The sequence below is a fragment of the Struthio camelus genome, chromosome 3 (assembly GCF_040807025.1).
Source record: "Struthio camelus isolate bStrCam1 chromosome 3, bStrCam1.hap1, whole genome shotgun sequence".
NCBI lineage: Eukaryota > Metazoa > Chordata > Aves > Struthioniformes > Struthionidae > Struthio > Struthio camelus.
Genome location: NC_090944.1, coordinates 103667080 through 103693552, shown reverse-complemented (window position 1 = coordinate 103693552; position 26473 = coordinate 103667080). Strand labels below are relative to the sequence as shown.

At 49.0% G+C, this 26473-nt stretch overlaps 2 protein-coding genes across 8 annotated transcripts in view; one reads left to right on the top strand and one right to left on the bottom strand.

The window, feature by feature from the left end:
• Window positions 1-19856, top strand: part of XPO5 (exportin 5) — a 31404-nt gene extending 11548 nt beyond the window's left edge. For 3 of the 5 annotated variants that reach the window (XM_068939463.1, XM_068939461.1, XM_068939465.1), the window contains 19 exons: window positions 74-189; window positions 1139-1294; window positions 1707-1748; window positions 2364-2471; window positions 3879-4078; window positions 4689-4788; window positions 5730-5911; window positions 10933-11033; window positions 11909-12005; window positions 12512-12648; window positions 13372-13469; window positions 14003-14049; window positions 14457-14551; window positions 15411-15473; window positions 15991-16073; window positions 16835-16942; window positions 17122-17259; window positions 17423-17587; window positions 18163-19856. In XM_068939463.1, the coding sequence (XP_068795564.1) occupies window positions 74-189; window positions 1139-1294; window positions 1707-1748; window positions 2364-2471; window positions 3879-4078; window positions 4689-4788; window positions 5730-5911; window positions 10933-11033; window positions 11909-12005; window positions 12512-12648; window positions 13372-13469; window positions 14003-14049; window positions 14457-14551; window positions 15411-15473; window positions 15991-16073; window positions 16835-16942; window positions 17122-17259; window positions 17423-17587; window positions 18163-18303 (2177 nt within the window). In that variant the 3' untranslated portion in view covers window positions 18304-19856. The remainder of the gene's footprint in view (window positions 1-73; window positions 190-1138; window positions 1295-1706; window positions 1749-2363; window positions 2472-3878; window positions 4079-4688; window positions 4789-5729; window positions 5912-10932; window positions 11034-11908; window positions 12006-12511; window positions 12649-13371; window positions 13470-14002; window positions 14050-14456; window positions 14552-15410; window positions 15474-15990; window positions 16074-16834; window positions 16943-17121; window positions 17260-17422; window positions 17588-18162) is intronic. The other 2 variants (XM_068939462.1, XM_068939464.1) reach the window with 1 other exon arrangement.
• Window positions 9691-26395, bottom strand: POLR1C (RNA polymerase I and III subunit C). 3 transcript variants are annotated; one of them, XM_068939467.1, is made up of 9 exons: window positions 26079-26209; window positions 25913-25984; window positions 25610-25717; window positions 24785-24917; window positions 24534-24653; window positions 24189-24341; window positions 23861-24010; window positions 23185-23301; window positions 9691-9918 (listed from the first exon to the last, which is right to left on the bottom strand). In XM_068939467.1, exons 1-9 carry the CDS (start codon window positions 26145-26147, stop codon window positions 9854-9856), a joined length of 987 nt encoding a protein of 328 aa, XP_068795568.1. In that variant the 5' UTR covers window positions 26148-26209; the 3' UTR covers window positions 9691-9853. The 3 variants fall into 3 exon arrangements, with proteins under 3 accessions (XP_068795568.1, XP_068795567.1, XP_068795569.1); XM_068939466.1 differs by lacking the exon at window positions 9691-9918 and adding an exon at window positions 22516-22825 and having other exon boundaries at window positions 26079-26395; XM_068939468.1 differs by lacking the exons at window positions 9691-9918; window positions 25610-25717 and adding an exon at window positions 22516-22825.
• Between the last annotated feature and the right edge of the window lie 78 nt (window positions 26396-26473).

The following is a 26473-nucleotide window of genomic DNA, read 5'->3' as shown; positions in this document are numbered from 1 at the left end:
TGAGAGCTTATGGGCTGATGTTGTGTGTGATGGGAGGAACATGGTGAGAGCTCCAGTGTTCTCTTCCTTACAGCTAAGACGGGCGAAGGTCTCTGCTCCATCTTCTCTCCCTCCTTTGTTCAGTGGGATGCCATGACCTTCTTCTCAGAGAGCGTCATCAGCCAGATGTTTCGAACCCTGGATAAAGATGTATGTGTACCAGATGCTCTTGCCTGCTTTTCTGGCTTGTTCTGGATTGACGTGGGTGTTGTTCAGCTGTGTTGTCTTTGAAAATCTTGTAGTAAGCATTTACCTCCGTGCAAAAACCCAAATGGTTTGTTGAGTGATTATCGTGAGGAGCAGTGACGCTTTAGACGAGACCAATGTAATACTAGTTTTCTCTGTCGGACATGTCCTCGTTCTGGATGCTACTCCACGAGAAGTCACAGGAGAGCACTGAGGTGGCATACTTTTGCATAGAGCCTGCTGGAGCAGAAGAGGACAGCTTAGGTGGAAATTTCCTGAGTTTATTTTTTTAATTGTACCCTGATTTGATTTTTCTTTTTTGTATTTTTAATGAAATGAGAGAAACTCATCATCAAGGAGTACGAGATCAGATCAGATGCATTTTTCTCTCTGCTGTTCAACAGCAGGCAAATCAGAAGAAAGCAACTTTTTCTTAGCCTCCTGTAAATTGGCGTTTTATTGGATTAAGCTGCTCATGCACTTTAGTTCATCATTCTGATTACAATAAAATAATTATAAGGGTTGATTTAGCTGATTAAGCATGAAATCTGTTGGACTGAGTGAAAAGGAGAATCAGGAGACAAAATGGGAGAGAGAAGAGTTGCCCTTCTTAGAGGAGCAAACAATAGTAGGGACTTCAGACTGGCATCTTAAGACTGCCCGAGCAATAAAGGCAATGCTGCTGTCCTTCTTCCCTCAGCAAGTACACATAGCGTGCAGGTCAGCTGAGGTTTCCACTGCTTTTCTTTCTGCTTTGAGAACAGCTGTCTTCAACTGAAGGGTCTGATATCATAGCAGCAGCTCCTTGGCCTGGCTCTAGGAGCTCTAGGATGTGTGTTACAGGCCACAGTGCTGAGTGTTGCCTGCTTTTTTCTTTCCTCCTTCGCCCTCTTTTTTCCCCTGCCTTCTATAGGAAATCCCAGTAAATGATGGCATAGATCTGCTGCAGCTTGTCCTTAGTTTTGAAACAAAGGATCCTCTCATCCTGTCCTGTGTGCTCACCAACGTCTCTGCTCTCTTCCCGTTTGTCACTTACCGACCGGAATACCTACCGCAAGTCCTTTCCAAGGTAGGCACCTGCAGACCATACTAAAATGAGGTAGGCTTTGAGTGGACTGAGGCCCTCATACTAGATGGCGTTAGTTAATGCTCTTGAGCTTCCTATGAAGCAAGGATGACTCCTTGCATTGAAGACAGGAGATACTGTCTCTCCTTTAACAAGACTCGGTCAACACAAACGTTATGGTTCCCAGCCCTAAATCATAACATTATGTGCACACTCTGGCCCATAAATACCATTTTTTATTTCAAGGCCTCTTTGTGCTGATGATTCATCTTTCCACTTAATCAAGGGTTCTTCACTGATGTAATGAAATCGCACCAATATCTGATGGTCTGTTCCTTGAGCTCAGAATACAAGTGAAGGCTAGATATTAACAAGTGACATGCGTTTTTGGATTTTTTCCTCCCTTTTCTCACAGCTGTTTGCTTCAGTTACCTTTGAAGTTATAGAAGAAAGTAAGGTATGTCTGGATTATTCTCTTTTAATATGCTATAACGGTTGGATCAAATTATATTCTGTTTTAGAGCGTGTGGAGTCTGAAGACTCCACTCTAGCAAGCGTCTCATGTTTAGTCCCCCTCCTGGAAAGGGCAGGGGAGTATAGACGATTGATCTCTTCTCTGTTGGTGTAGCCTAATAAGCTTGGCTGACAAGCTTAGAATGCCGCAGGCATATGTCTCAGGTCAGTGCACTTAATGCACAATTCTGTGCTGGCCCTCCTGAGAGTTAAATTCATTTGTGAGCTGCTGATATTCCTCAGTGGTTGGTGTATGTGGCTGCAGTGGGTGGCTGTAAAACTGCCAGCTGCTTTGGGGATGCTTGGAGTCTTGATATAGTCGATAAGATCCACAGCATCCACATTCCTAGAGCGCAGCTTGTCCGAACGTGGGCTTCGTGGGTTGGCTATAGCTCCAGAGGGAATTGGCTGTTACTATGTGATTGCTTGTGGGCAGGGGAAGGGAGGGTGGAAGCATTTCTTTGATCTGCACTCAACAGTGCAGAAAATTGTATGTAATGGATTTGTCTCTTGAAGATACCCTGCATTTGTCTGAACTTTTTGTTTTGTTGCATTGAAGTTTGTTATGTCTGTCCAGGCTCCTAGAACTCGAGCAGTGAAGAATGTGAGAAGGCATGCATGCTCCTCAATCATAAAGATGTGTCGGGATTACCCCCAGCTTGTCCTGGTATGTAAATTCAACTCGGTCCTGAGGAGCCTTCCTTCAATTTCAGCTGGATTTTGTGGGATTGTCAGTTTCCTTGGCTGCAAGCCCCTGTTTTAATTCAAGGAAAGGTTCCTGCTGCACAAATGGCAACCAAGTGATTTATTCCCCCTACCCACACCCCCCATGCTTGAGTGGCTCTCATATTTGAGGTAGCAGTAGGAGACGTTGGTATGTATTAAGGAAAATTTCCTGCTGAAGAGTTGAAATGAGTTGAATCCAAAGCAGACAGGGAGGAGGAGAGAGGCAGCACTGAAACGGTTTTATGGGTATGTTTGCTGAATTTTTGGTTTTGTCACTTGTGGTGGTCTCAACTGATTCCTTAGCTGAAGACATTACTAATGACTGATCTCTTACTTAAAATAATTGAAGGAGGAAAAGGAGAGTATTTGTCTTCTGGATTAGCTTGAGGAAGTTAGAAAATACAGACATTGATTATTTACTTTTAAAATCCACTAGCTAATGTTTTGTTCGATTTCGCTGAACCAAGTAGCTCTGAACTCCTTTCTCTAGTAGTGTTTGTGTTTGGATGGCTCTAGAGGTATGGGAGCACTGGAACACACTGCTAAATTAGATAAAGAAATTTTGTGAGACCCCCTCAATTTGTGGCTACAGGTTAATCTCCAGATTGTAATAAACAGCAGCTGTTTTGAGGATGCTAATTAAGGTTGTTTAGAGGTTCCAGTCTGCATTTTTGCAACAACTGCCAAAACTTGTGGGTTTATCTTTGTCCCGTTCTGCTGCTCCCTGAACTCTCCCTTCCCCACAAGCAGCGAAATATCCTCACTGGAACAGCCAAGGGCCAAGAGCTGCCCCAAAGTATATTTGGATGACTTTGCTGAAGCAGATGATTCCCGATGCTTGTACAGTTACAAGAAAACATGGAAGGGTAGGGAAGAAACTCAGCCTTTCCTGTTGAGATGGTGATAACCATAAGAACATTTATTATACTAGTTGTGAGCAAAGAGAGGCAAGACTCCTGAGTCTGGCACGTCAGAGACATGGGAGCAAGCTACTTTCTGCCAACAAATAAAAGGACCAGAACTATTTTGAGGTGTGACCCTGCTGTAACAGATATGACTGCCTAGAGAAGGGAGGTTTCGTCTGCTTATTTCAATCATTCTGGAGACTTAAAGCAAACTGGATGCAGGATGATGATAGAGGGGGAGGGCGGAAAAGAGGCTGTTACACTGGACATTCCGAGTCACCTGAGACTCGGCGAGAGGTGGCTATGTAGAGAAAAGGAAACTAGCCATGCTCTTCCAGCTGTTTTTCGTAGTACAGTAAACCTCAGTCCCTACCCCTGCCTCCCCCAGTGACACCCCTCCACACCAAACACATGACACTGTCCTGCTTGGATATTTTTTCCAGCCAAACTTTGAGATGTTGTACAACCACGTGAAGCAGCTGCTCTCCAATGAGCTGCTCCTGACACAGATGGAGAAGTGTGCCCTTATGGAGGCCCTGGTCCTCATCAGCAACCAGTTCAAGGACTATGAGCGGCAGAAGGCTTTCCTGGAGGAGCTCATGGCTCCTGTTGCCAGCTTATGGCTCTCCACAGAGATGCAGAGGTAGGCGTCACTGTTCTGAGGTTTGTGCTGGAGGTATTGCCGGAGGTAGCATGTGCCCCAATAGGGAATATACGTGCCAAAAGGAAGGAAGGGTGCCTGGTGACCTGTGTGCTGGGCAGTCATTAGTTGCTTGTGATAATAGCCCTCCTGCTCTTGAGAAGTTGCCAACCAAGTCTAAGTGCTGCCTATTGAAAACTGCAATCTAAGAACTGTTGGAGGTGGTAGAGGGACACTTCCCAGCGTGCTCAAAGCACGTGCAGAAAATGGGAAATGAAAGATGCCTTTGCTCATTGCCAGGAAGCTGAGCTGTCCCACAGCTCTAGGCAGCGGCCCTGGACAGCTGGGCACGCGCAAGAGTTTTCCCAGAAGTACCACCTTTGTAAGGGATTCTAAGGCTTTGGATGGCCCATGGCCCAAGAAAACTGGAGATGTTTGGAGAGCGGCCAGATCTCTGCTGCTCTTCCTCAAGTTGCCATGTACAGTGTGGATTGCTAGCCAGCGTCTCCAGACCGTTCTATGTTTGTTGAGAAGTTCATTGCTAGTGTAATGCTCTGCTCAAAGTTCCCTGGTACAAACGATAGTCCCTAGCTCTGTCTTTTTCTGTTGCCAGGGTCCTCTCAGATCCTGAAGCCTTTATCTCCTATGTGGGTGCAGATAACAAAATTGCTGATCCAGTCTTGGAAGATCCTAGTGGCCTGAACCGTTCTAGAGTGAGTATCATTACCAGGAGAGGTTTAATCCTTAGAGTGAGATGACTCATCTCCTTACAGCCCTCATTTGTGTTGTGGCTACACGCACGGTCTCTCCTGATCGTCCGCTTCTTTAGGGTACAGATCAGGAGGTTTTTCACACTGCAGAACGACAGGTCAACTTTTGCCTCTGAGCTTTAGTGAGCACGTAGGCCGTGCCGAAACAAATGATTCGGCAGAATGAAGCACTCTCTTCCCTTCTGTTTGTGTGGCAGAGTTAGGTTTGTGGGAATCAATTGGTTTACATGATTTTTGGAAATACAGTGACGTGAACTGTGCTTCTTGAGCCCGGCAGCATGGAAAACATCCTGCCGAGACTGCAGCCTGGAATATAATTAAAATTCTTCCTAGGAGATGCATGTTGTTTGAGCTATTAGTGACATGCCTTCGCTTCATGGACTAGCTGTAAATGGGGTTGCTGTGTTGAGGTCTGTGGAAGACACCGAAATAAAGTCAGTAGAGCTCTGCGTGTGCTCTGATACTAATGCAGAGCTTTAACATCAGAGCACAAGCTTTGACCGCTGTGAGATCACAGATGTTCATATCCATACCAGCACATGAAGGAGTAATGACAGAGACCCTTCCTTTTAGAGGGCAGCCCTGCCCTCTCAATGAGGTTTTTGCATACTCATGAGACTTGTGCATTGCTGCTTTGTCTAATAATAGTTCCTAGGCTGTCCTGCCGTGGCCAAGGGTCCCTGAAGATGATGGAATGTATCATAATAGGTTGCTGCATTTTCCTGACAACAAACCTACCAGAGTTTGTCCCTGTCACCATATTAGGCTCACTGACGAGTGTTCCATTTGAGATGGGAGGATGACAGGTTTTTCTGAAAACGTGTTTGTTTGGGTTGTGCTCTGGCTAAGAAACGCTCCCTCCATGTCTCTTGCTCTTGTTGCAGATAAGCTTTTGTGTGTACACCATTCTGGGAGTTGTGAAACGAGCTCGCTGGCCCGTTGCTACAGAAGAGGCTAAAGCTGGAGGATTCCTGGTTGGTTACATGCCCAGTGGCAGTCCAATCTACCGTAACCCTTGCACTGAGCAGGTCCTGAAACTTCTTGACAACTTACTTGCTCTCATAAGGTGGGTCAAGTTGACTTGAAATCATTTGTGCTGATTTAAGAGTCTCTGAAAGTCAAATAGTGATAAATACGAGGTATGCTCAGAGCATGTTCTCCTAGTGAAGCCAGCGGGAACACAGGCTGGTGCAGGTGCCCAAGTACTGTTCCTGACTGTTCACAGTGGGGAATGGGACTGGGGAAACTGGAGCCTTCTGAACGTTCATTGGCCTGGCCTACAGGAGACCATCAAAGCCAATGGGAGCTTGGGCTGGGGTTGCCTCCCCCACCTCCACTGCTATAAATCTGCCATCCAGTTAATCGTTTCTCAACTAACATCTCTGCTCTGCCCTCAGTCCCTACCAGGCCACCTCTCCGATCACCACCAGGGCAGTCCCAGCTCTCATCGCATCCAGTTGGCATTGTTCTCTCTTCAGTGTTAAATTAAGCTGGTTTTGCTGAATAAGAAAGCCAGTTTCCTGAAGCACTGTCTGCTGTTGAAACCAGTGGATGCATACTCTCAGGCTGTCGCTACCTAGCAGTGCCTCTCTGCACGTCACTGGTGTTGGGTACCTCTAGGCCAGCCAGAGGAAGGAGTGAGAGAAAGCAGAAAAGAGGAATCCTGAAAAATACAGTTCCCAGATTTATAAATGGGGAATCTAGCTCAGGGTAACTGCTGACACTGGGATTTAGCCAGACTATGGGCCAGTTTGTGAGGTACGCTGTGTTGTGTGCCTGAAAACTGGGAGCTCTTTCTGAACTTGGCAGGAGTCGGCTGGAAAGGAGCATTTTCAGATCCACTTACATTTCTCAGTTCCCAGGTTTGTGAGAAGGAGGCTCTATTACTGCAAGCTCTGTCTAGTCAGGTATGTTTTGTAGTCACTGATGAGCTCAGGACTGCTGCTTCTAGTGAGAAGCAACATGCTGGACTGGTAGAACAAGCATGTGCTGTCTTGGCCCACTCAGGCAATTGCTCCTCATCACAGAGCTCAGTGCAGTACAGTGGGTGGTACTTTGGCCTGTGGGCAGGGTTGAACCATCTTGTTATGGCTGTAGCACAGAGGAGCTGTGTTTGAAGTGGTTTTGCCTTTTATCCTGAAGGCCAAAGATCCTATGGACGAGCTCTTTGGGCGGGTCGTGTAGAGTAGATTTGTCTGAGTAGGGACAGCCTCGTGCCGATTCTCGCAGAGCACGGAATGTGCTCCATATTGTGCGAAACCCACTAAACCACCGTCCGAAGTTTTGAACAGTTTGCAATGGACAGGTTTTTTGCTGGTGCAGTTGCTGTTCTTGCCAGAACTGGTACATTGTTAAAAATGCTTGGGATCCTGTTATGACAAGCTTAGGAAACTAAATTACATCCTCTTCTGTCAAACTCCTACTGTACTACTTGTGAAAAAACAGAAACGCTGTGCCTGCTTTACCACCTCCAGGAAAATGCACAAGCTATGTTCTGTTGCCCGTGCTTCCCCACCAACACAAAGGAAGAGGCTACCTTGCTGTGTTTTGAGCTAGCGCATTTGTGGTGTTCAAGCTTCTCTGTTGCAGACCAAAATCTCCGCTTTAGGATTTTTCTGAGTGATTGGTAGCATACTGCAGTGGCTTGCACTTCACTCTGAGGTATCCAGGCTTTCCCAAAGGAGTTACATAAAGCTGGGTACTCCAAGAAGAATGAACAGCCGATGTATTGAGAGCAATAGATCCTCCACTTGATACTTTTCCAGGCTGCTCCTGGATGTAGACGCCTCTCTCTGACACCTGCAGGCTCGTATTTGTTCAGCTTAAATGTGCATGATGCTTATGTCTTTCTGGAGAAGTTGGAGCTTGTACTTGGCCAGCAAAAGTCACACCGGAGGATCCATAGCACATTTTTCATGTACTGCTTCCAAGGACTCTCTTTTAATATGGATTGCAGTCTGTAGCAGCCCGTCAGAGATGGGAAGCACAGAGTTAGGAGGAATGCTGCCTGTGTTGAGAATGCTTTCAAGAACATAGTTGCATTATTAGTTGAGGATGGAGGCTTCTCTAAGCTCTGTGCCATTAGGCAGCTCTCGGGGGACACAAGCCAGGTCCAGTGTTGCTAATGTACCGATGCAGGAAGGGGGTGTAGACCTCCCTCACAGATTGTATCGATTGCTGTGGGAGCAGAACCGCAAGCAGCAGCTGCACAGATCCTCCTGAGCAGCTGGACTGAACACCAAGTCAGGTACCAGTGTGCAGAGAAAAGGCGTTTGCCACTGTTTGCTGAACAGTTGGGTGTGCTGGTCTCTGGACGTTGCGTGGTGTTTTATGCTGTGTCTGCAGATAAAACAGTGAAAGTTGATAAGCCATTGGGTTTGCACCAAGGTAGGCAGTTTGGAGACAGCTCATGTTTGAGACCAAAGAACCAAGAGGAATGAGAGGGAGCCCAAGTCATGGGGAAAATAAGGCAGTTTTGAGTGGCATAGACAGAGTGGTGCTTTCCTTGCCAGCCTATCTTTTTGTGTCTAGCCATATTTGTATCTGTGGTAGCCGAATGTGCTGAATGATCATATGGGGCTGCTTTGTTCATCGCTGCTTGCAGCTTTCTGAGTGATGGTTTTCCTGTCCTTTGTGGTACCTCATTTCATCTAGCTGTTTTCTAACTTCTGGCTTAAATTTGCTGAACAATTTTTCTTTCTGGAGTTTAAATCCAAATCACATCAATCTCCAGCCACCAATACAATTTCTGCCTTTAGAGAAAGACACACTTCTGGAGTCAGCAGATGCATGGACTGATTTGTGCAGCACCTTTGTGCTGGGATTTGCTCATGTTTTATCGCAAATGGACTAGTCAGGCTCAGCAAATGCTTTGCATGGACAAAGGCTTCTTTGGAACTTCTCTCGATGAGATGCTGACGTTGCTGCGGCATTAATACTGGTGGCAGAATGGTTGTACGGACACGGCATGTCATGAGAATTTCTAGTACAGACGGCTCTGCTGCAGGTTGAGACTACTTCAAGCATGGACTCTGCACTGTCTTAAAGGAGTCATCTTCTGCCTATGAGCCCACATCTCTAGACAGCAAAGACGTTCTTTTCAGCAGAGCTGTGACCGTCTCTGAAAACACATTCGCCACAGCCTGTCATATCCTTTGCTTGTCTTATCTGAATTATAAATGTCTCTTGAATTTTGTTTTCCCATGTTCTCCTGTGTATGGGATACCCAGGAGTGTTGCTCGCTGCTGAGAGTCTCAGCTGGACCATGCCTAGGGGCTACATCTTCATCATGTACAGGGATGCTGGATGACATTTTTTTTTTAAGCTCCCATGGGGAGCAACTGATTAGCCATGTTCTCTCTGTTACCACTGGGACCTTGCTGCAGTGTAAATTAAGGGAGATTGGCCTGTGAGCAAACATTTGCTCTCCCAACTGTCAAACTTGAGAAAATGCTTCAAGGACTCTGAAACAACTGAGGACCATGACTGCAGCTTCAGGATGTGACCCATTCTGACCCATTCTGTTGGGGTCAGAGCAGTCAGATTTCAAGGTTCACCCCACAATTCTGCAGTCCTTGGGCTCGTCCCACTACCTTTCTGTCTAGCATGAGGTGAAGCCAACTTTGGCATGGAGCAGACAGGTGACATAAAAGAGGATAAGATTTTAGGAGCTAGGTTGCAGGATAGCATCGAGCAGAAATGCAGAGTTTTCTGAGTCAGTGGAACAGCATTATCCAAATTTTTGGAATCTAGGCTTCTCCCTGGCCCCTGCTGAGAAATTAAAACTAGCTTCTGCCCCCTTTGAGGCCTGTTGCATGGTGTTAGATCCAGCCCAGAATGAGAGTATGAGTGGTTAAGTCATTTGTGTAGCTCTTTCTTACAAAACTTACATACTTGCCTTCCTCACATGCAGTGAGCAGGGAAGTATTTAACACTTGCAGAGAGAAATGGGATAGTTGCCATTTCGGAGCTAACTCAGGCTCTCTGCAAACTCAGGCTCTCTGCAAACTCAGGCTCTCTGCAAACTCAGGCAGACGTCACTGCATCGGGGTTGCCAGGATTGTGAACAGAGACCTTCCAAAAAAAAAAAAATCATTAAGACATGAGTGAAAGCTGAGACTCTGGAGAACGTACTGAGGTCTGTCCACGCTCCCTCCCCCCAGCCATTCCCACGCACCCCCCCGCTTTGGGAAACGCTGCTCTAGGGGGAGATACTGAGTTGCCCTTGATCACCTCTAGCAGCAGGTACAATGGCATTGCAGTTTTGGAGGAGGCTGCAGGATTTGTGCTGTGTGCAGCTGGCGACACCCAGAGTGGAGGTCTGAGGTCTCAAAGGAGAGAGGTAGGTGAGAGAGATCCCCTGCCGAGTCCAGCTCTGAGAGTCAGTACCCTGGCTAAGAGGGGACCCGTTTTGGCCTGGATGGCAAGAACCAGCCACCCGTGGCTGAATTGGTGTCCCTCACGGAGAGCTGACCGTGGCTGCCTCCTGATTATGTGGAATTGTTCCCAGTCGGATGCGTTTTCCAGGGGGCATGTGTGTCTGCCACGAGTAACACCTCTGTTGGACTGATGTTCTCCCTAGAGTCCCTCCAGTGCCGCCTGCCATTCTGGGGACTGTGACCCATCCCTGGGGGGCAGTGTGTGTATTTTGGAGCTGGAACAGCCTCTCCCTCTGTAGGGGGCTTAGGTGCAGAAGATCTTTTGAGATTACAGAATCCATGTCTGTCGGTTTTTAAAACGCATTCTCTGATCCCTTTGGCCAAGCTAATAAGCTGTTGCCAGCATCACTTGGAGAGCTGCTGGGAGTTTACTGCCAGCACTTGCAAGGGGTGGGGTGAACTGAAGAAAGTGGATGGGGCAGCCAGGAGCTTCAGGACATGAGGTGGAGTCACTCCACATCTCTGTCGGGTGAGCTTCCCCAATATTTTCGCAGGTGGGGAAGGGGGATCCCATGCACACGTGCTTGGTCTCACCTTCCTCATCGTCTGCCACAGAGGAGCTGTTCACAAGCTGAAGGAGAGGATCCCATTGTCAAGGGCAAAAGGGGTGGACCCACACCAGTATAAACCAAGTGCTCTTCTGTTTCAGGACTCACAACAATCTCTACATGCCAGAGATGGTGGCTAAGCTGGGGGAAACGTTTGCAAAGGCCTTAGACATGCTGGAGGTGGAGAAGAACGCCATCCTCGGTAAGGAGCTTCTCTTTAGGAGGAACGTATGGGATCCCTGAGTGCTCGTGCAGAGACCTGTCCCAGAGGGCATGAACTAAGTCCTGCACTCTGGCCCTGCTGTTTGTTTCTAGGCACTGTATTAAAATGAGGCTTTTGGAGCCTTCTTAAAAGGAGGCCTGAGCTTGTAAACCCAGAAGGCTTTCCAGCAAAGCAAAAGTGGGTGGCCTTGTGGCTAAAATATGGACCGTGACTCTGGAAACTGAGGTTTAGTTTCAGACTCTGCCAGAGAGTCAAAGACTAGTGAAGTTGCTTTGTCTTTCTTGTCTCTATTTCTTATCAGTAAGATGAGGAGATGCTTCCTTTACCTGTTTTCTATCCTTTACCTGTTTTCTATCCTTTACCTGTTTTCTATCACCTGTAAACTCTACCTTTCTGTGAGCTAATGCACATAAAGAAGTAGAGCCCTGATCTCTGCTGGAGATTTACTTATACCGTGGTTCAGCAGTAACGTGTATCCCAAGAGAGACGAATACAAATCTGCAGGGATGGGCTGTCAGAGGAGTTGTAGAACTGTCAGCTTTATTTCTTCCTGGGTTCTGATGGCTCCAATAAGTTTTGGTTTTGGAAGAACGATGAGGCTATAGCAACCTTAGCTGGAGCATCTTTACAACCATCTGGAGCATCTGTACAACCAGTTCAAATTAAGCTGACCTCTGCGGGAAGGTTCCCCCGCAGTGTTGCTGCCTCTTGTGCCTTTCGGCTGCATGTGACCTTGCTGAGCGTTTCCCTTGCTGCCGTCTGGGCCTTGCTGCTGCTGGCTGGGGCCTGTCCTACACACTGTGAAAGGTGCGCTATGCTCTTATTAATGAAGCTGGGTTTATTCTTTCCGACAGGTCTCCCTCAGCCTCTGCTGGAACTTTATGATTCTCCTGTTTACAAAACGGTCTTAGAAAGGATGCAGGGCTTCTTTTGTACCCTCTACGACAACTGGTAAGAGCACCAGAGCTTCCTTGTGCAATCTGACATGGCATAGCCGCTGCAGAAAGCCATTACCGGGTGCAGCGTTGTTCTAGACTTAGACTTTTCAAGTGCGCTGTATCCCGTAATCTCTAAGTGCTAGGAGCAATGGTGAACCTCACTTAACAGTTGCAGCCTACCATGCACATATGGAACACGGCTGCTGGAAGAAGTACGTAAAAGGGTGGATCTGCTCATTCCAAATCCTGACTTAGCTTGTTTCTTTGCTTTTAATCCCGTGTTAGGATACAATATCAGCACTTGAAAGTGTGTGTTAACTGTTTAGATTACTATTAATTCATTGCCTTTCTGCACGTATCCCAAAAGGGAGATCCTTTGCTAAAATTTCTCTGTAGTGTTTGTGTAAGAACATGGCAACTGTCTAATGTCAAAATGATAGCTCTGGCAGCCTTTGCCAGGTCAGAGGCATGGTACCTGCCATCCAGCACAGAGCAAATTAACTTGGTTTTGCATTGTAGTTTCCACATCCTGGGAAATGCAGGCCCCTCCATGCAGCAGGATTTCTATACTGTTGAGGGTCTTGCCACCCAGCTCCTCAGCTCAGCTTTCGTCAACCTCAACAACATTCCTGACTACAGACTGCGTCCTATGCTCCGTATCCTTCTGTCGCTGTTTCAGGCCAGCTAGGGAAGCTTTGAGCATGTCAAACTAAAACCTGCTGGCCTTCTGGCATCATTTTCAGTATGACCTCACCAAGTAAGGGTGTTTGGGAAAGTAGGCAAACAGGGATACGCGTGCTGTGGCAGAAGTGTCAGCCTAGCAGGGCATGAGCAGGAACAGCAGTGCACGGGATCAGAAATATGTACAAAGGATTTGTGCTGTCCTAATGCACCATGAGAGATGGGGAGTGCCTTTTGGGGAGCAAGGGGGCTTGGATAGCGTAGGCGTTTGGCAGGAGAGTGTCTGACTAGACTCGGTCCTTGTGTGGGAGACCATCTGGGGTTCTCAGCCCACTTTCCAGGGCTGGACGTTCAATCCACAGCTAGGAAATAGGCACTAAGTGCCCTCCTGTTGGCTCTCTCAGCTGAAGTGTCAGGGGAAGAGGCTGAACAACTCACACTCATGTAGAAACACCACTTGCTAATTCAGGGCTGTGGCTAGCTGGGCTTAGAGGTGTATCTGTCACTTCATGGCTGGACCAAGTCTTTCGCATTCCCTCCCACAGCCTGATAGGTGATGTTGCCTGCGTTGTTGTTCAGTGAGCAATGAGTAGCTGTTAGCAGTGGGAGGCAGGGAGCAGACCCTTTGCCTCTCCTAGAAGAGGAGCCCTGGCAGCCAGCCACATGTGCTGGGTCTCTTCCTTAACTGCTCTGCGCAGGTGTGTTTGTTAAGCCCTTGGTACTCTCCTGCCCTCCAGAATACTATGAAACCCTTGTCTGCCCCATGCTGGGACCACTCTTCACGTATCTGCATGTGGTAAGAAAACAGCTGGTTTGATGCCTGTTCCTGGGCTGCCTGGGCTCCTTGTAGCAGCAGGCAGCAACACGTGAGAATGCCTGTATCTCTCCAAAGCCAGTCGGAGCAAGGGCAGAGCCCTGATGCTTAATGATTTAGAAATTGTCCAAGGGGGCTTTTGAGGTGTGTTGAACTCTGGCTGCCCCCCTTGTTGTGAATTCAAACTTGTGGATATCAACTCCCAGTCTTCAGCCATGCGAATTTCTGTAAGGCTCTTCTTGCCTGCATCCCCTCGTTTTCCTGACAGCTCACTCAGATTCCTAGGGCCAGCACAGCCACAACAGCTTTCTGGCTCTTCGCCACAGTTAACTAGCAGTTCCTATCCCATTCAAAGTCGGGCTTAGGATGAGAGCTGTATTAGAAACTCTTACAAGTGTTTCTATCAGCAGTTGTCACTGTTTCCTAGTGACTAGTGTTTGGGCCTCTTTACATTGTATCCAGGATGGCTCCTTAGAAAGTTACTGAATCTTCCCTTTTGTCTTGGTCTTAAACAGAGGTTGTCTCAGAAATGGCAAGTGATCAACCAGCGCAGCATGCTTTGGTAAGCTTCATCCCTTGAATACTGAAAGGGGAAAATGGGGAGTGGGCTGGAGCTTTCGTCTTTCAGGGGGCCCTTTTGCCCTGGGGATGGGAACAGGCCCATCAGCAGAGCGCTAAAAAACACTGATCCTTCTGGAACTTTGACTTAGCTTGCAGCTCCTTGATTTTTCACTTGGACTTGCGAGTAAACAGATAATGCTGGTGAGGAGTTTCCACAGCCCATCCTATTCCTGGCCAGTTGCACCTCACACCTCAGTATTCCCCACCTCACGAAGGGAACGGCGGTCTTAGCTAGTCCTCAGTCTCACTTTCTCTGTGTTTATCCTGATGGTGACTCACTCCTGTGCTTGGGCAGAAGGGATACCTTAAGACACTGGCTCCCCTCACACTAAAATCTGTTCTCCTCAGTGAGGATGATTCTGCAGACGACAATCCTGAGTCTCAGGAGATGCTGGAGGAGCAGCTGGTCAGGCTGCTGACCCGTGAAGTCATGGATCTCATCAGTAAGTGAAACCAAGCTAGGTCCACTGGAATGTTTGGGAAGTTTGCCCTGGAGAGGACTACAGGAATCTCCAATTTGCAGTAAAACTTAACTGTTAGAGATTAACATAATCCTTAGAAGCCAGATGTGAGACAGGTAACCCTGTGAAAATCTTACCTAAAGCCTAGTAAGAGCTCAGTTTACAACCTTCAGAAGAAAGTGTTATCTTCCTTTTGTTTTGTTGGCATCTAGGGCTCCGTGTTTTTGGTGCTGTCACTGTAGGAGTCCAGTCCTCTTCTGGAATCTGGGTTCTTCCTTTCTGTGCCCTGGAGTCAGATGCATGACATTGATTTGTGGACAACCTGAGTGTAGAGCAGTTTTGTTGCTGGCATTTGCCATGTCTCCAGCCAGTCAGAAGGACAGAGTTCTTCCTCACAAGCAGGCCTCCTTTGTGTTCCCTTTCTCCAACTTCATGTTTTTGCCAGTGTGGTTTTGAGCAGAGAGACTGGGAAAATTAACTCCACATAGAGATGAAAGGGCGTCAACCTTGCATCTCCCTTCTTGATTAGCCTCATTGCTGTAAAATGCTGCTTTCCTCGGGTTCTAGGCTTCAAACAATTTTGCATGTTCCCGGTTCTTGGTAGTTTAAAGCGGCCACCTTGCAGCAGGTTCCACCAGGAAGGATACTGAGAGAGGGGTGTTTCAGGCTTCCAATTAGCGCAGCGTTTCACTTCAGATCCTTTGTAAAGAACAAGGTCTAGGGAGAGCTGGGGGGAGCTTGAAGCAGTTGTCAGCCTTTCGGATTATGCAGGATAATCTCTGCATGTCCTCAAGTAGCATCTTCCCCTTTGTGTTCCTCTGACCTGCAATTGTTTTTGCAGCTGTTTGCTGTGTTTCTAAGAAAGGTGCTGAGCATAACACTTCTGCTACTGTAGACGGAGATGGTGAGTAAATGCCCACCTTTGCCTTTTCCTCTCTTGGTGCGTGCTAACGCTTTTCCCGTTTCTTAAAAGGGAGCGCCTGGCCTGCTACTGGAGGTTGTGTGTGAGAGGTGGAGGTTTGGTACCAAGCCTTCAGCTTGGATCCTGCCGCACTTCTTGCCTGGGGGCTACAAAAAAAAAAATGGGTCTAGCCTAGGGACCACTGCTCTGCTGTAGAGCTCTCAAGTAGCATGTGGGAAACCAAGCTGCTGGAGCAGCGGCTTCTTAAGCTACCAAGAGGAGGGCGGAGGAGAGAGGGGATGGGCACAGTCATCTTTTTAGCTGGAGAGTAGCTAGTTGGGTACCCTTCCTGCCTCACAATGGCTGGGTGCTTCCTGCTTGGAGAGAGAGAGATGTTCTGGCAAGATGTGCCAGCGTACTGACTGTGTGCGCTATCCCCCGGTTCCCAACTCGGTTCTCCGTCTGCTCCTCAGACCTGGGGACATCACGCTCTTACTGCTGCCTTTTCTTTGCTCTGTAGATGATGAGGTGATGGCCACAGAAGTGACTGCCCCTGCCAGCGCAGAGCTCACTGAGCTCGGCAAGTGTCTGATGAAGCAGGAGGTAAGGGCACGTGCTCTAACTTGCACCATCCTTTTTCTGCACTCCTTGTCACGCTTGTGTGCAGTGCAGCCAGACACTGCTACAAAGATCTAGTCTGCCTGAGCATTCCCCAGCGTGAGAATCATTCTGGCAGGAACATCCTTGTTTTTAAGGGCCTTGTTAAGTTGTCGCAGAAGCCACAAAGCACTCACAGGTCGGGATCCAGCATTACATGGAGCTACGGTGTTTTAGCTCCTCTGTGGCCTTCTACGTGGTGAGGCACTGGGCATTCAGCCTCACAAGGCGTTCCCTGGCCCTGCACCCATCCTGGGTTCCAGTCCAGAAAGAAGAACTTCACAATAACTCTTTCCTTCTGTAAGATCTCCCGGAGCTGGCTCAGGAGTCAGGAGCGTTACTACAACCCACCACGCAGAGTATCTTCCCCCTGACACTTCTGTACTCCACCTCTCCTGTAAATGTCTCAGAAGCTTTGACACTGATTTGAGCAGCTGGTGGGCACTGGGGGCGCTCCAGGGCCTTCCCTGGAGGGATGAAGGGAGCAGGTTTGCCTGCAGTTGGTTCCTCATGGCTGCAATCATGCACACTTGAGTGCCTTTGAATGCTTTCTGCTGGAGCAGCAGCAGCAGCAAGCAGGCTTCTCAGAACATACCCCTGTGGAGGTACTGCAAATTCCTTGGGCTGTCTCTTGGCTCCCTTCAGACATGAATCTTCAAGGTGGGAAATAATTCTTCTGACTGGTTTATCTGCTGACTCCTTTTCAGGATGTTTGCACTGCTCTGTTAATCACTGCCTACACATCCCTCTCCTGGAAGGATACCCTGTCATGCCAAAGAACCACCACGCAGCTTTGCTGGCCGCTGCTCAAACAGGTACCTCTGGGAGAAAGAGGGGGCTCGTTCTGGCATGATTGGGAGAGGAAGTGCTGAATGCAGTGAGAGGCATGGCTGCTTCATCCCTGGGCATCTTCTCCTTGGGAAGAGTAAATTGCTGGAGAAAGGCAGTCATGTATCAGTATGCTGCTTCTGTGCTGACAGTGCCTCTTCCCCAGGTGCTCCCAGGAAACCTGCTCCCTGATGCTGTGTCTTGGTTCTTCACGAGTGTGTTGAAGGGGTTACAGACACACGGGCAGCACGATGGCTGCATGGCAGCTCTTGTCCACTTGGCTTTCCAGATCTACGAGGCCTTGGTGAGGAACGATGCTCTTTGTCAGGATGCCAGGTTGGCTGGGGAGTAGTGGAAAACTAATCCTGTGCCAGCTTGGGTGAGAGAAGCAGAGGAGCTAATGGCCCCCCAAGGAGGGCAGGATGGCTCCTTTAGCAGAGCTGTGTTGACCGTCCTTCTCCCCGCAGCGCCCTCGCTACGCTGAGCTGAAGGCAGTGATGGAGCAGATCCCAGACATCCAGAGGGAATCTTTGGAGCAGTTTGAATCAAAACTTCTCAACCCAACGCTGCAGAAGGTGGCAGATAAGCGCCGGAAGGATCATTTCAAGCGCCTTATCACAGGCTGCATTGGGGTAGGTGATATCCTAGAGCAAAATGAACCTGTTTCCTTTCACACCTGTATCCCACAGAAGTGACTGGGCAACCAGCCTGCCTGCTTCTATCCAGTACGGCCCTTTCCAGCCAGGAGGTTGTTGCAACACGTTCTCAGGATTTGTACTGGGTCTTTTCAGCCTGGAGCTAGGGTAGGGATGGTGCCATACACTGAGCGGCACCTCCAGTAACAACTTCTCACCGAGAGGCAGTGGGTACTTTGGCACAACAATACTTATTGGGGACAGGACGTTCACATGTTTGAACAAAGCTGCTCGATAGTTGCAGGGCTTTTAGTGAGGCTCGGGAGGTTGGAGTCTGAGGTGTTGAGTTAGAGTCCCGGGAGTGTGGTGCAGTCGGCACTAGTGGTTACCATCGATGCCCTGGCACTGTGGAAAGACCAAGCCTGAGATTCCCCAAAACCGAAGCAGGGAGAATGGGTCTAGAGATTGCTCGGAAACTGGGGCCGGACTGTGAAATGCAAGTAGGTTGCCCTTGGGCTGAGTGGACCTGTGAAAGCAGTAATGACTAAAGCCTGCCTGTCTGTCCTCTGCAGAAGCCCCTTGGGGAGCAGTTCCGCAAGGAGGTTCATATCCGGAACCTCCCATCTCTCTTCAAAAAGGTGAAGCCATCACTGGAGACAGACGTGCTAGAGAATGAGGATGGAGAGGGCCTCACTGCACTCTTTGAGCCCTGAGCCTGGGACACTGCAGCCATCTCCTCCCCTACCTTATATTTGGTCTCTCCTCATAGTAAGCACATTAGGTTCTCTCTGTCATCTCCACGAGCATTCACCTGAATAAAGCCCCTTACAGGTCCTGTCCTGTTCTCCCTACATGGGGATGGGGCCTGGGGTGGCATTTGATCCAGTCCGTTAAGCTTTTTTGATTCCTTCCCCTCCCCTCTGAGTATTAGCAGCTTTAGACCTCTGCTTCTCTGCAGGGTGGAAGCTGAGCCTACAGACTGGCAAAGCCTGGTCATTCTCTAGCCTTGGGTGTCTCTAGCTCCACCTCTTCATCCCTGGGCATTTAGGAGTGATGCAAAAGGCAAAAGAGTGCCCCATCTGAAAAGGGGCTGCCCTAATCTTACTCTGGGTGGTAGTAGCCAGGCTTTGCAGGGAACACATCAGACACTCCCGTCATGCCCACAGGCTCTTGTCCCTAGTGGACTTGTCTTCTGATGAATCTCTTTCCCTCCTGGACTCTGAGAGCCCTGGCCTGAGGGCTGTGTGCCAGCAAGCCTTGCAGTATTCTAGGCTCTCCCTTGAGTTCAGTCTTTTTAAGGTGCAGCTCCTCTCTGAAAGGAGGCAGACACTGTCATCATATATGTATGTGCATATGTCTTGTTCTACCTAGAGCCAAATGGAAGGCTTTTGCTTTGTGCCAGCCTTTCTCAGACATCTCTCAGGAGCAGGACAGGAAGTTTTTTTTTTTTTTTTTTTTTGTAACCATGCTCTGTAGACTAGAACAGGGCAGTGCAGGTACACAAAATCTGGACCAATAGCTGAAGCACCTGCAAACCAAAAGGGATCAGCCCACCGTGTCACTGTGGAGGTGGCAGTAGCCTCTGTTTTTACCCAGTATGGTACCTCTCAGAGGATTATGTGGCATGGCAGCAAGTAGTAGGGTTTTATAATGCAGTTTACAGGGGAGGGAAGCCTGTCCAGAAACTGGGTTTTTGGAGGAGGTAGGAATCTAGCAAACCACTCCAGGCTGCAAAGCTGGTTATTCTACAGGATAAATGGTTCGTTCAGTCTATTATAACATTAGCACAGTGGTACAGGAGCTGGGACAGTCTGTCCAGAACAAGCTGGCTGTTTTGCCATCCAGGAGACAGAAAAAGTAATAAATCATGAGGGGGGACAAAGGTGGTGTCTCTGCTAAGTTGGACTGGACAGAAAAGCTTGGTTTAGAAGAGGGTGGGGGAGGGGGAGGGCTGAAAGGAAGAGCAAGCTTTGGGACTCAGTGCAGCCTTCTGCTGCTGCTGTTCCACCAGCACCCTCCACTTTCCTCCTGGCCTCACTTTTTTTTTTTTTAAACTCCTGAGCTCATATGGTTCCTGGCTCAAGCAAAGGCTGGGTGTATTTATTGTGTTGTGGTATTTTTAACATTCTGTGACTTCATGCTAAACACAAGGGGTTTTTTTAAATGGTTTTTAGAACCTTTTTTGTAGGACTGTTTAAAGCTGAAGCTGTCTCTGAACTGGTTGTGTTACACCTCTGAATGTCAGTAAAGCTATTCCAGTTTCATACACATGGTGTCGTGATTTCATTTTATTCTTTTACCTCCTTCACCAACAGCTGAAGCCTCTGCTTTGCCCCCTAGTGGGCCTTCCTAAGAGTCATTCAGCACGTCTTATCCCATCTGCAAAAAGGGAGACACCTTTGCTGGTAGTCCGTGTAAATTGGGCATTGTCACATGTCAGTAATCAGGATGGGGATGCACTGTCCCAGGCTAGCTAATTAAATTAGAAGGCAAGGAGAAAGAGGCATTTAAAAGTATCAGCTGATCAGTCAGAGCTGCTTTATCTTAATTCTACCACAGCTGCTGGGTTCAAAGCTTGAAGGGTACATGTTTACAAAGACAATTGCTTTGACATGGCTACAGAAAACAAAGCATGCCTTGAAAACACAAAGAAGTGCAAGCTGTAGTATTATTACCTTAAAATGGATGCAGGGGCCTGTAAGGACACCTTAATAGAAAGGTTTAAGGTACCTTGCTTGTGACAATCAGAGTAGGAGCTGGCAGCATCCTTCACAGGGGTTAAGGACAGCACAAGAAGTCAATGATTAGACTGACATACTGTCTCTTGGGAACACAGTTTGGGATGTACTGAAGCAATTTCTTTCTCCTCCCTTCCTTCCACTGTAGCTAGGCTTATGGAAGTAGGGCAAAGAGGTTAGCTTAGCCTCAAGGATGCTTCTTTAGTCCGTTACTGCATCACTGTTTCTCAAGCAGTGGGCCTGGAATTGTCCCAAGTTTTGTTTCCTGTTTGAAGCAGCTGATGTTTTCACAGAATTTTGTTCTTTCTGGTTGGAAGCTTCCTAAACTCCTCCAGCATGAGAGACTTCTTCCCACACATGCTAGGAACCAGTCAACAGCAGCACATTCTTTCCTAAACTCCATCAATGTGTCTCAAACAAAGTCAATATAATTAAAGGTCTTTAGGGCTTTCTTTGGTTATTTTGGGATATTTCCAAGCCCCCAGCAATAGACAGCTGCATATGCTGCTAATGCAGCCTCCAAGCGCCACCTTAGCTATTGCTGGGAGGAACAGTGGCTAGCAACAGCGCTGTAGTTGAGCTATTCAGTCTTAATACTCTCAGCTTATCATTTCAGTAACCCTAGAAGATGATTCGTTTTGTCCTGAGGCTTGCAAGAAAGTCCTCCAAACTAGAGCAGAAGCCCTGTGAGAGGTAAGCCTGACAACTTCCCTATTGGGCCCCATTACAAAACCGTTTTTGAGGTCCTACCTGTAATCCAGCTCAACTGGGAAGCTGCTTCAGCTTGTTTAAACTGAAACAATCCAGCTATAAATTACTACTTTTGAAAAGGAGCGGTAGAACCTGAGTGAAGTTGATTAAGAACTAACCACAGTCCTGATCTAAAGGAAGTTTTGTATGCCTAGGCTAGCACTACGACTCATACATGCGAGACTGGTACTGTACAGCTGGGCTGTCTCAGTTTTCAGCAAGCAAAAGCACTAGGCAGACACCTTGGCTGTGGCTGTTAGGAGCTCTAAACCAGGAGGTACAAGCTACAAAACACAGGCCTAGCTCTTTGATTCCCAAAACTCCCTTCCAGTTCTAAGCAGAATAAATAGATCGTGCAGGGTAAGTTCTACAGCAAAGGCTCCTGCAAGACAGCTGAAAGAGGCAGAGGTACAAAAACCAGGAAGCACATCTGTGAAACACCAACTGCAACCCCTCCCCCCAGAACAGCCTTGACAAGGAAGCAGCCAGTTTCCCAGCAACTAGTTACCAGCAGTCTTAAAAAAAAGAAAAAAAAAAATCTGTGAGCAGAGCATGGGTCTGCAACACAGTATGATAAAATGGAACAGGCCTGGGATTTTGGCCAGAACGTCACCACTGTTTCGATCCCACTTTACTGACTTTGTCCTGAACGCACACGTTTTCTACAGCACATCCAGCCTAATACTTGTCCTGTAAACGTACAGCTAACTATACCCCAGTGGAACAGGTGACGTACGATTTGCTACACACAGTTCTAGCAGTTTAATAAGCGTTAACTGAAGTCACTGAAACAGACCAGTACTCATAGCCACTCTTTGGAGTTCTAGTTCATTTGTTAAGCCTAACAATAGAGTCATTCACAAGCAAGAATTACCTAGTGCTGACTAACAGAGTGCTCACCACAGAGACTTGCTTGCAAGTTCTCCCAGGCTTCCCTTGGTGGGGACAGGCCTTTAGCTCCCCCCTACCTGCCACTGTTCCCCAGGAAACTCTTAACTCAGCTTCAGGTTCAGACACTGAAAGGGAGAACAAAGTAGCCAAGCCTGGTTAACATCAAGAAAGAAACACCTCACCTTGAGACATGTAACAGGGAACAGTTAGTAGTCCTTACAGAGCATGTTTTTAAGCCCCACTTTGCTACTACACAGAGAAACCCAATACTATGTAACAGTGCAACCTTTCATCTACCACATCAATTAACTACCACAGCCTCTGTTGAGAAGGCTTGAGACAGCCTCTGTTAGCAAGTACCAGGGCAGGACTGCATTAAGATCTCACCGACCTGCTGCTAAGTGCTTTACTACACTGCCATAGCAGTCCTCTTCAGACAGTGCATGCCATCCAAAATAAATCCTATTGCTCATCTTTAGGCCTGCTGGCACTTTCTTCTCCGTATATTAGGGTCTTACCACTGTTAACAGCACTGAGGCACATGGCTGTGAAGAAAAGCCTTTATTTTAGGGCATCTCCTCAATGAGGCTCATTACAAACAGAAAACAAACACAAAGAGATGGTCTTGGGAATCTAACAAACCCATCTCAGACCTCCTGCCTACAGAGGAAGAACCACCCCTGCAGGCAAACCCCCAAACCAGCAGTGAAGGGATGTGCTTCTCAGCTACAGCCTGGTCACTCCATAGGCACAGAGTCCAACTCATTCAGGAAGCGCTGGCACTTTCCCATTAGTATCTTGATGGCTTCACTCACCAGCACGTCTGGAGGCAAGATACCCGTAGACTCCACTGAAACTGCACAGAGATACAAGTCAGCACAGCCACTATCCAGCTTCAGCCTACACCTGGCTCCAGCCTTTCTGCCCCCGAATTTTCACTTACATTGCACTCCTGTCAAGCTAAACCTTCACAGCCAGAAGAGAGGTTTACAACATTAGCCAGCAAGAAGCACAAACACCTTCAGTCCCGAAACAGCGCCAAACCACAATCTCAGTAGTCACCCATGAGCATACAAGCGTACCAAGGCTAATGACTGGTGAGGGGGAAGGGGAAGGAGGACAGAGACGAGAGATAGCAATACTAGCCAAGCCTCTGCTCATGCTGCACACACAGCAGAGAAAGGCTCTCTGCTCTGAGGAAAATGGGTCACTTACAGATGTAATGATTTCGCACTCTTGCCAGGCGCACAAGGTTTTTCAGACCCTCATGACGGAAAACCTCCCTGCTGAACGTGTCCAGTCGTGCATTTGCTACTCTTGCCACTTTTTTTCCTAAAGGGAAAAAGACGAAACAAGATGGGCACCGGCAGCAAACAGGGACAAGCACTTCCCATGACCAAAAGGCACCCCAGACAAGCACTCGCCCACCAGCAAAGGCAGTGAAGCCACAAAGTATAAAGAATTAGCACACCTCCAACACAAAATTCTAACCTGATAGAAATGAGCAGTTCCAATCTAAACACAAAGCTTATACATACCCCTGGGCAGGATACACGTCATCCCCACATTCAACTGCTGGAAAGACCAAGCTCACTACCCAGTCTGACACACAGTTGAGCAGTATTTGGAAGCTGCAGTAAGCAGCCACAGGGCTCTACAGACAGACACACAATACCTTAGCATTTCAGGGAGATCTCAGTTCACCAGCAAACACATACGCGTGCAACAGCCACTCATCCATAAAACCAGGCTGAGAACAGCACAAACAGTTGCTGATCAGCAAGACAACATCACAATGTGGTTTCGTCTCCACAAGGTTTGGCTCTAGTCTGCAATAACTCTTTGCTAAGACTCATAAGGACATGACACGTTAGAGCAGTGAATAAAGTACCCTTGATGGTCTGGATCTCAATGACTCCAGGGGAAAAGCACTTCTGCAACAACTCAGCCGCCTCATTCTCAATAGGCTGCAGGAGAGTAATGTCCGGAAGCAGTCGATAACTAGCTGTGGCCACAGGAGAAAACTTGGCATGATCTTTACCTGCACAAAGAGATAAGGGTGAGGAGAGGTCTCACAGAACAAGAGGGTAATGATGCTAGGGCCTAAAGTTCAAAGAGGCAAGCCAGCCTTCCACCTCTCCCCTCCACACATCCGTCCATGCCCTATAGTCCGAGCACTCCCACACCTTCTCCCCCTACCCTCAGGACCAGTGACTTACCTATACCCTTGACACAGTGCATAAGCACATCTATTTCCTGGCCAGGTCGTAACTGTGCGATAAGGATGTCATCATGAACAGGTCGGAAGTCAGCATCTGGGAAGAGGTCTGTCTGATTTCCCAAAGGCACCCATGTCATGTGTTTACTGTACACTGTGAAGAGGAGCCACAAGCATCAGCCAGCTGCTGCCTCAGAAAGCAGACTGCTACAGGACTGGAGCTGGTAAAAAGTTTAGCAGAATAAGGGAATCAGCTCTCTCTGTTCACAGGACTGAGAGAATGGACCAATTCCTGTCTCCCAAGAAAAAAAGCAGCATCTGTTTTTAGGACACGGAAAGACCTTACCTTTGTGATTGAAGTACAGTTCATTGGGGTCAGAGGACTCCCTGGCTGCCTGAGAGTTTCGGCTGCATTTTATTTTCAGCTGGAACTGCAACGTATCAATTTCTGTCCCTTCTTCATCTCCTGGAAAGGGGAGAATAGCACGAGCGTCTACAGAATCACGCTTCTGCTCAGTTTACCTGATCCCAGGTTTCCTACTTTGGGGGCAACCTTCAGTATTTCGGTTTGATTGAAGGGAGACTCAGGACTCTCACCTTGGTTTCTGTACTCAAAGAGTCGAGGGTCAGCTCGGATAGGGATAAGTCCCAAGCGATGAGCCAGAATCTCATCCTGCACGATGGACGTGTTGTTGTACACAAAGACTTTCTCTACAGCCATCGTTGGCACCTCAAGGAGAAGAGGACGCATCAAGTCAGTATAAGGTGACGGTCCAACTACACACCAAAACAGTGTCTAACTAAAACGTGCTTATTTTCACTACTTCTTCTCTCCCATAAATAATTGCTCGCACACTCTTCTCACTGGTGTTTCTATCAAATTGCGCTACCCAATACAAACATGAATGAGTTCTCCCTCTATCCCGGTAGCTTACTTCTTTTATTAAAAAAAAAAAAAAAAAAAAAGTAAGAGAGGTAAAGGGCAGACCAATCCACAGAACCTACCAACATCCACAACAACCTACCAACCTACCTCAGCATCCTTAAGGGTTACAATTGCTATTGCTCATGCCACTAAGGCTCTAACTCTCTCTAGGTCCTTGACATACAGAACGGATTTTTGCTTCTCTTCTAAAATACGTATAGATGGACTGAGATACCACAGGACATACACATACACGCCCTCTCCCATCGCACAGACTGCTCTGCAGCTAGGGCCTGCTTCCAGGCAGCTCTGTGCAGGGCCCTGTCCCCCATGCCCTGCTGCAGAAACACTGATGCTGCAGCAGGCTCCCACCGGCGGGCCACAAGGGCCACCGGTGGTACGAAGATGCTAACAGCCCCGAGGCCCACCCGAGTTGGGGGGGGGGGGGGAACCCGGCCGGGGAGCACCGCCAAGCCTTGCCCTCCCCGCGGCGGTACCTCAGCCAGCAGGATGCGGCGGAAGGCGTTGGCGATGGCCGCGTCGATGCCCACCATGTCGAACTCCAGCGCGTCGTCCTCCTCGCGGACCACGTCCACGCGGAACCCCTGCACGGGCCACGCGCCGCGTCACCCCACGGGCCCGCCTCCACCAACCGCCGCCGCGCGCGCGCCCGCACCGCCCGGAGCCTGTAACGTTCCTCCCCTCCCCGCCCCGCGCGCCCCCTCCCCAACGGCCGCCGCGGAGCCCGCCCCGTCCCAACGGCCGCCCAACGGCCGCCCCGGCCTGCCGGCAGCGCCCACCTCCTCGAAGCGCAGCTGATCCCAGGCATCGTCGTAGCCGGGGTAATTGCCGGGGAAGTCCGTGGTGTGGACCTGCGAAGAGGGAGATAGGCAGAGAGCCCGTGAGGGCGGCGGCGGCGCCGGGAGCGAGGCGGGCACCCGGCAGCCCCGCGCCGCCCCAACTCACGTTGCGGACCCCGAACTCGCCCAGCACCACGCGCTCCCGCATCTCCTCCGTGCCCCGCTTGGCCGCCATTGCCGCCGCCGCCGCTACCAGAGCGCGTGCGCGGCCGGACGGACTGGGGAGGGAGGGGTTAGACTCCCTCTGCCACGTGACGGGCCGCCCCACCCCCGGCGGCCGGGCGGGAGGACTTGGCTCCGCCTAGGTGTGGCGCCTCAGCCGCGGGGCGTTCAACCCTCCCTCGCCGCAGGCCGGCCTGGGGGCGCTGCGACAGCGCAGCCCACGCCCCCGTATGCTCTGCGAGGCTCCCTCACCGTCTACTCAGCTCCTCTCTGCTGCCCCCTTCCACTTTCCTCTGCCACTCCCAAGATGGCGGCACTGCCGGCCGGCCGGCGAGAGCG

Excerpts from the sequence above, each read along its gene's own strand:
- POLR1C (XM_068939466.1), bottom strand. The coding sequence starts at position 26,147 with ATGGCGGCCAAGCGGGGCACGGAGGAGATGCGGGAGCGCGTGGTGCTG. Across the intron at positions 25,718-25,912 it reads ATCAGCTGCGCTTCGAGGAG|GGGTTCCGCGTGGACGTGGT; the intron begins GTGGGCGCTGCC and ends TGGCCCGTGCAG. Across the intron at positions 23,302-23,860 it reads TGAGATCCAGACCATCAAGG|GAAAAAAAGTGGCAAGAGTA; the intron begins GTACTTTATTCA and ends TTTTCCCTTTAG.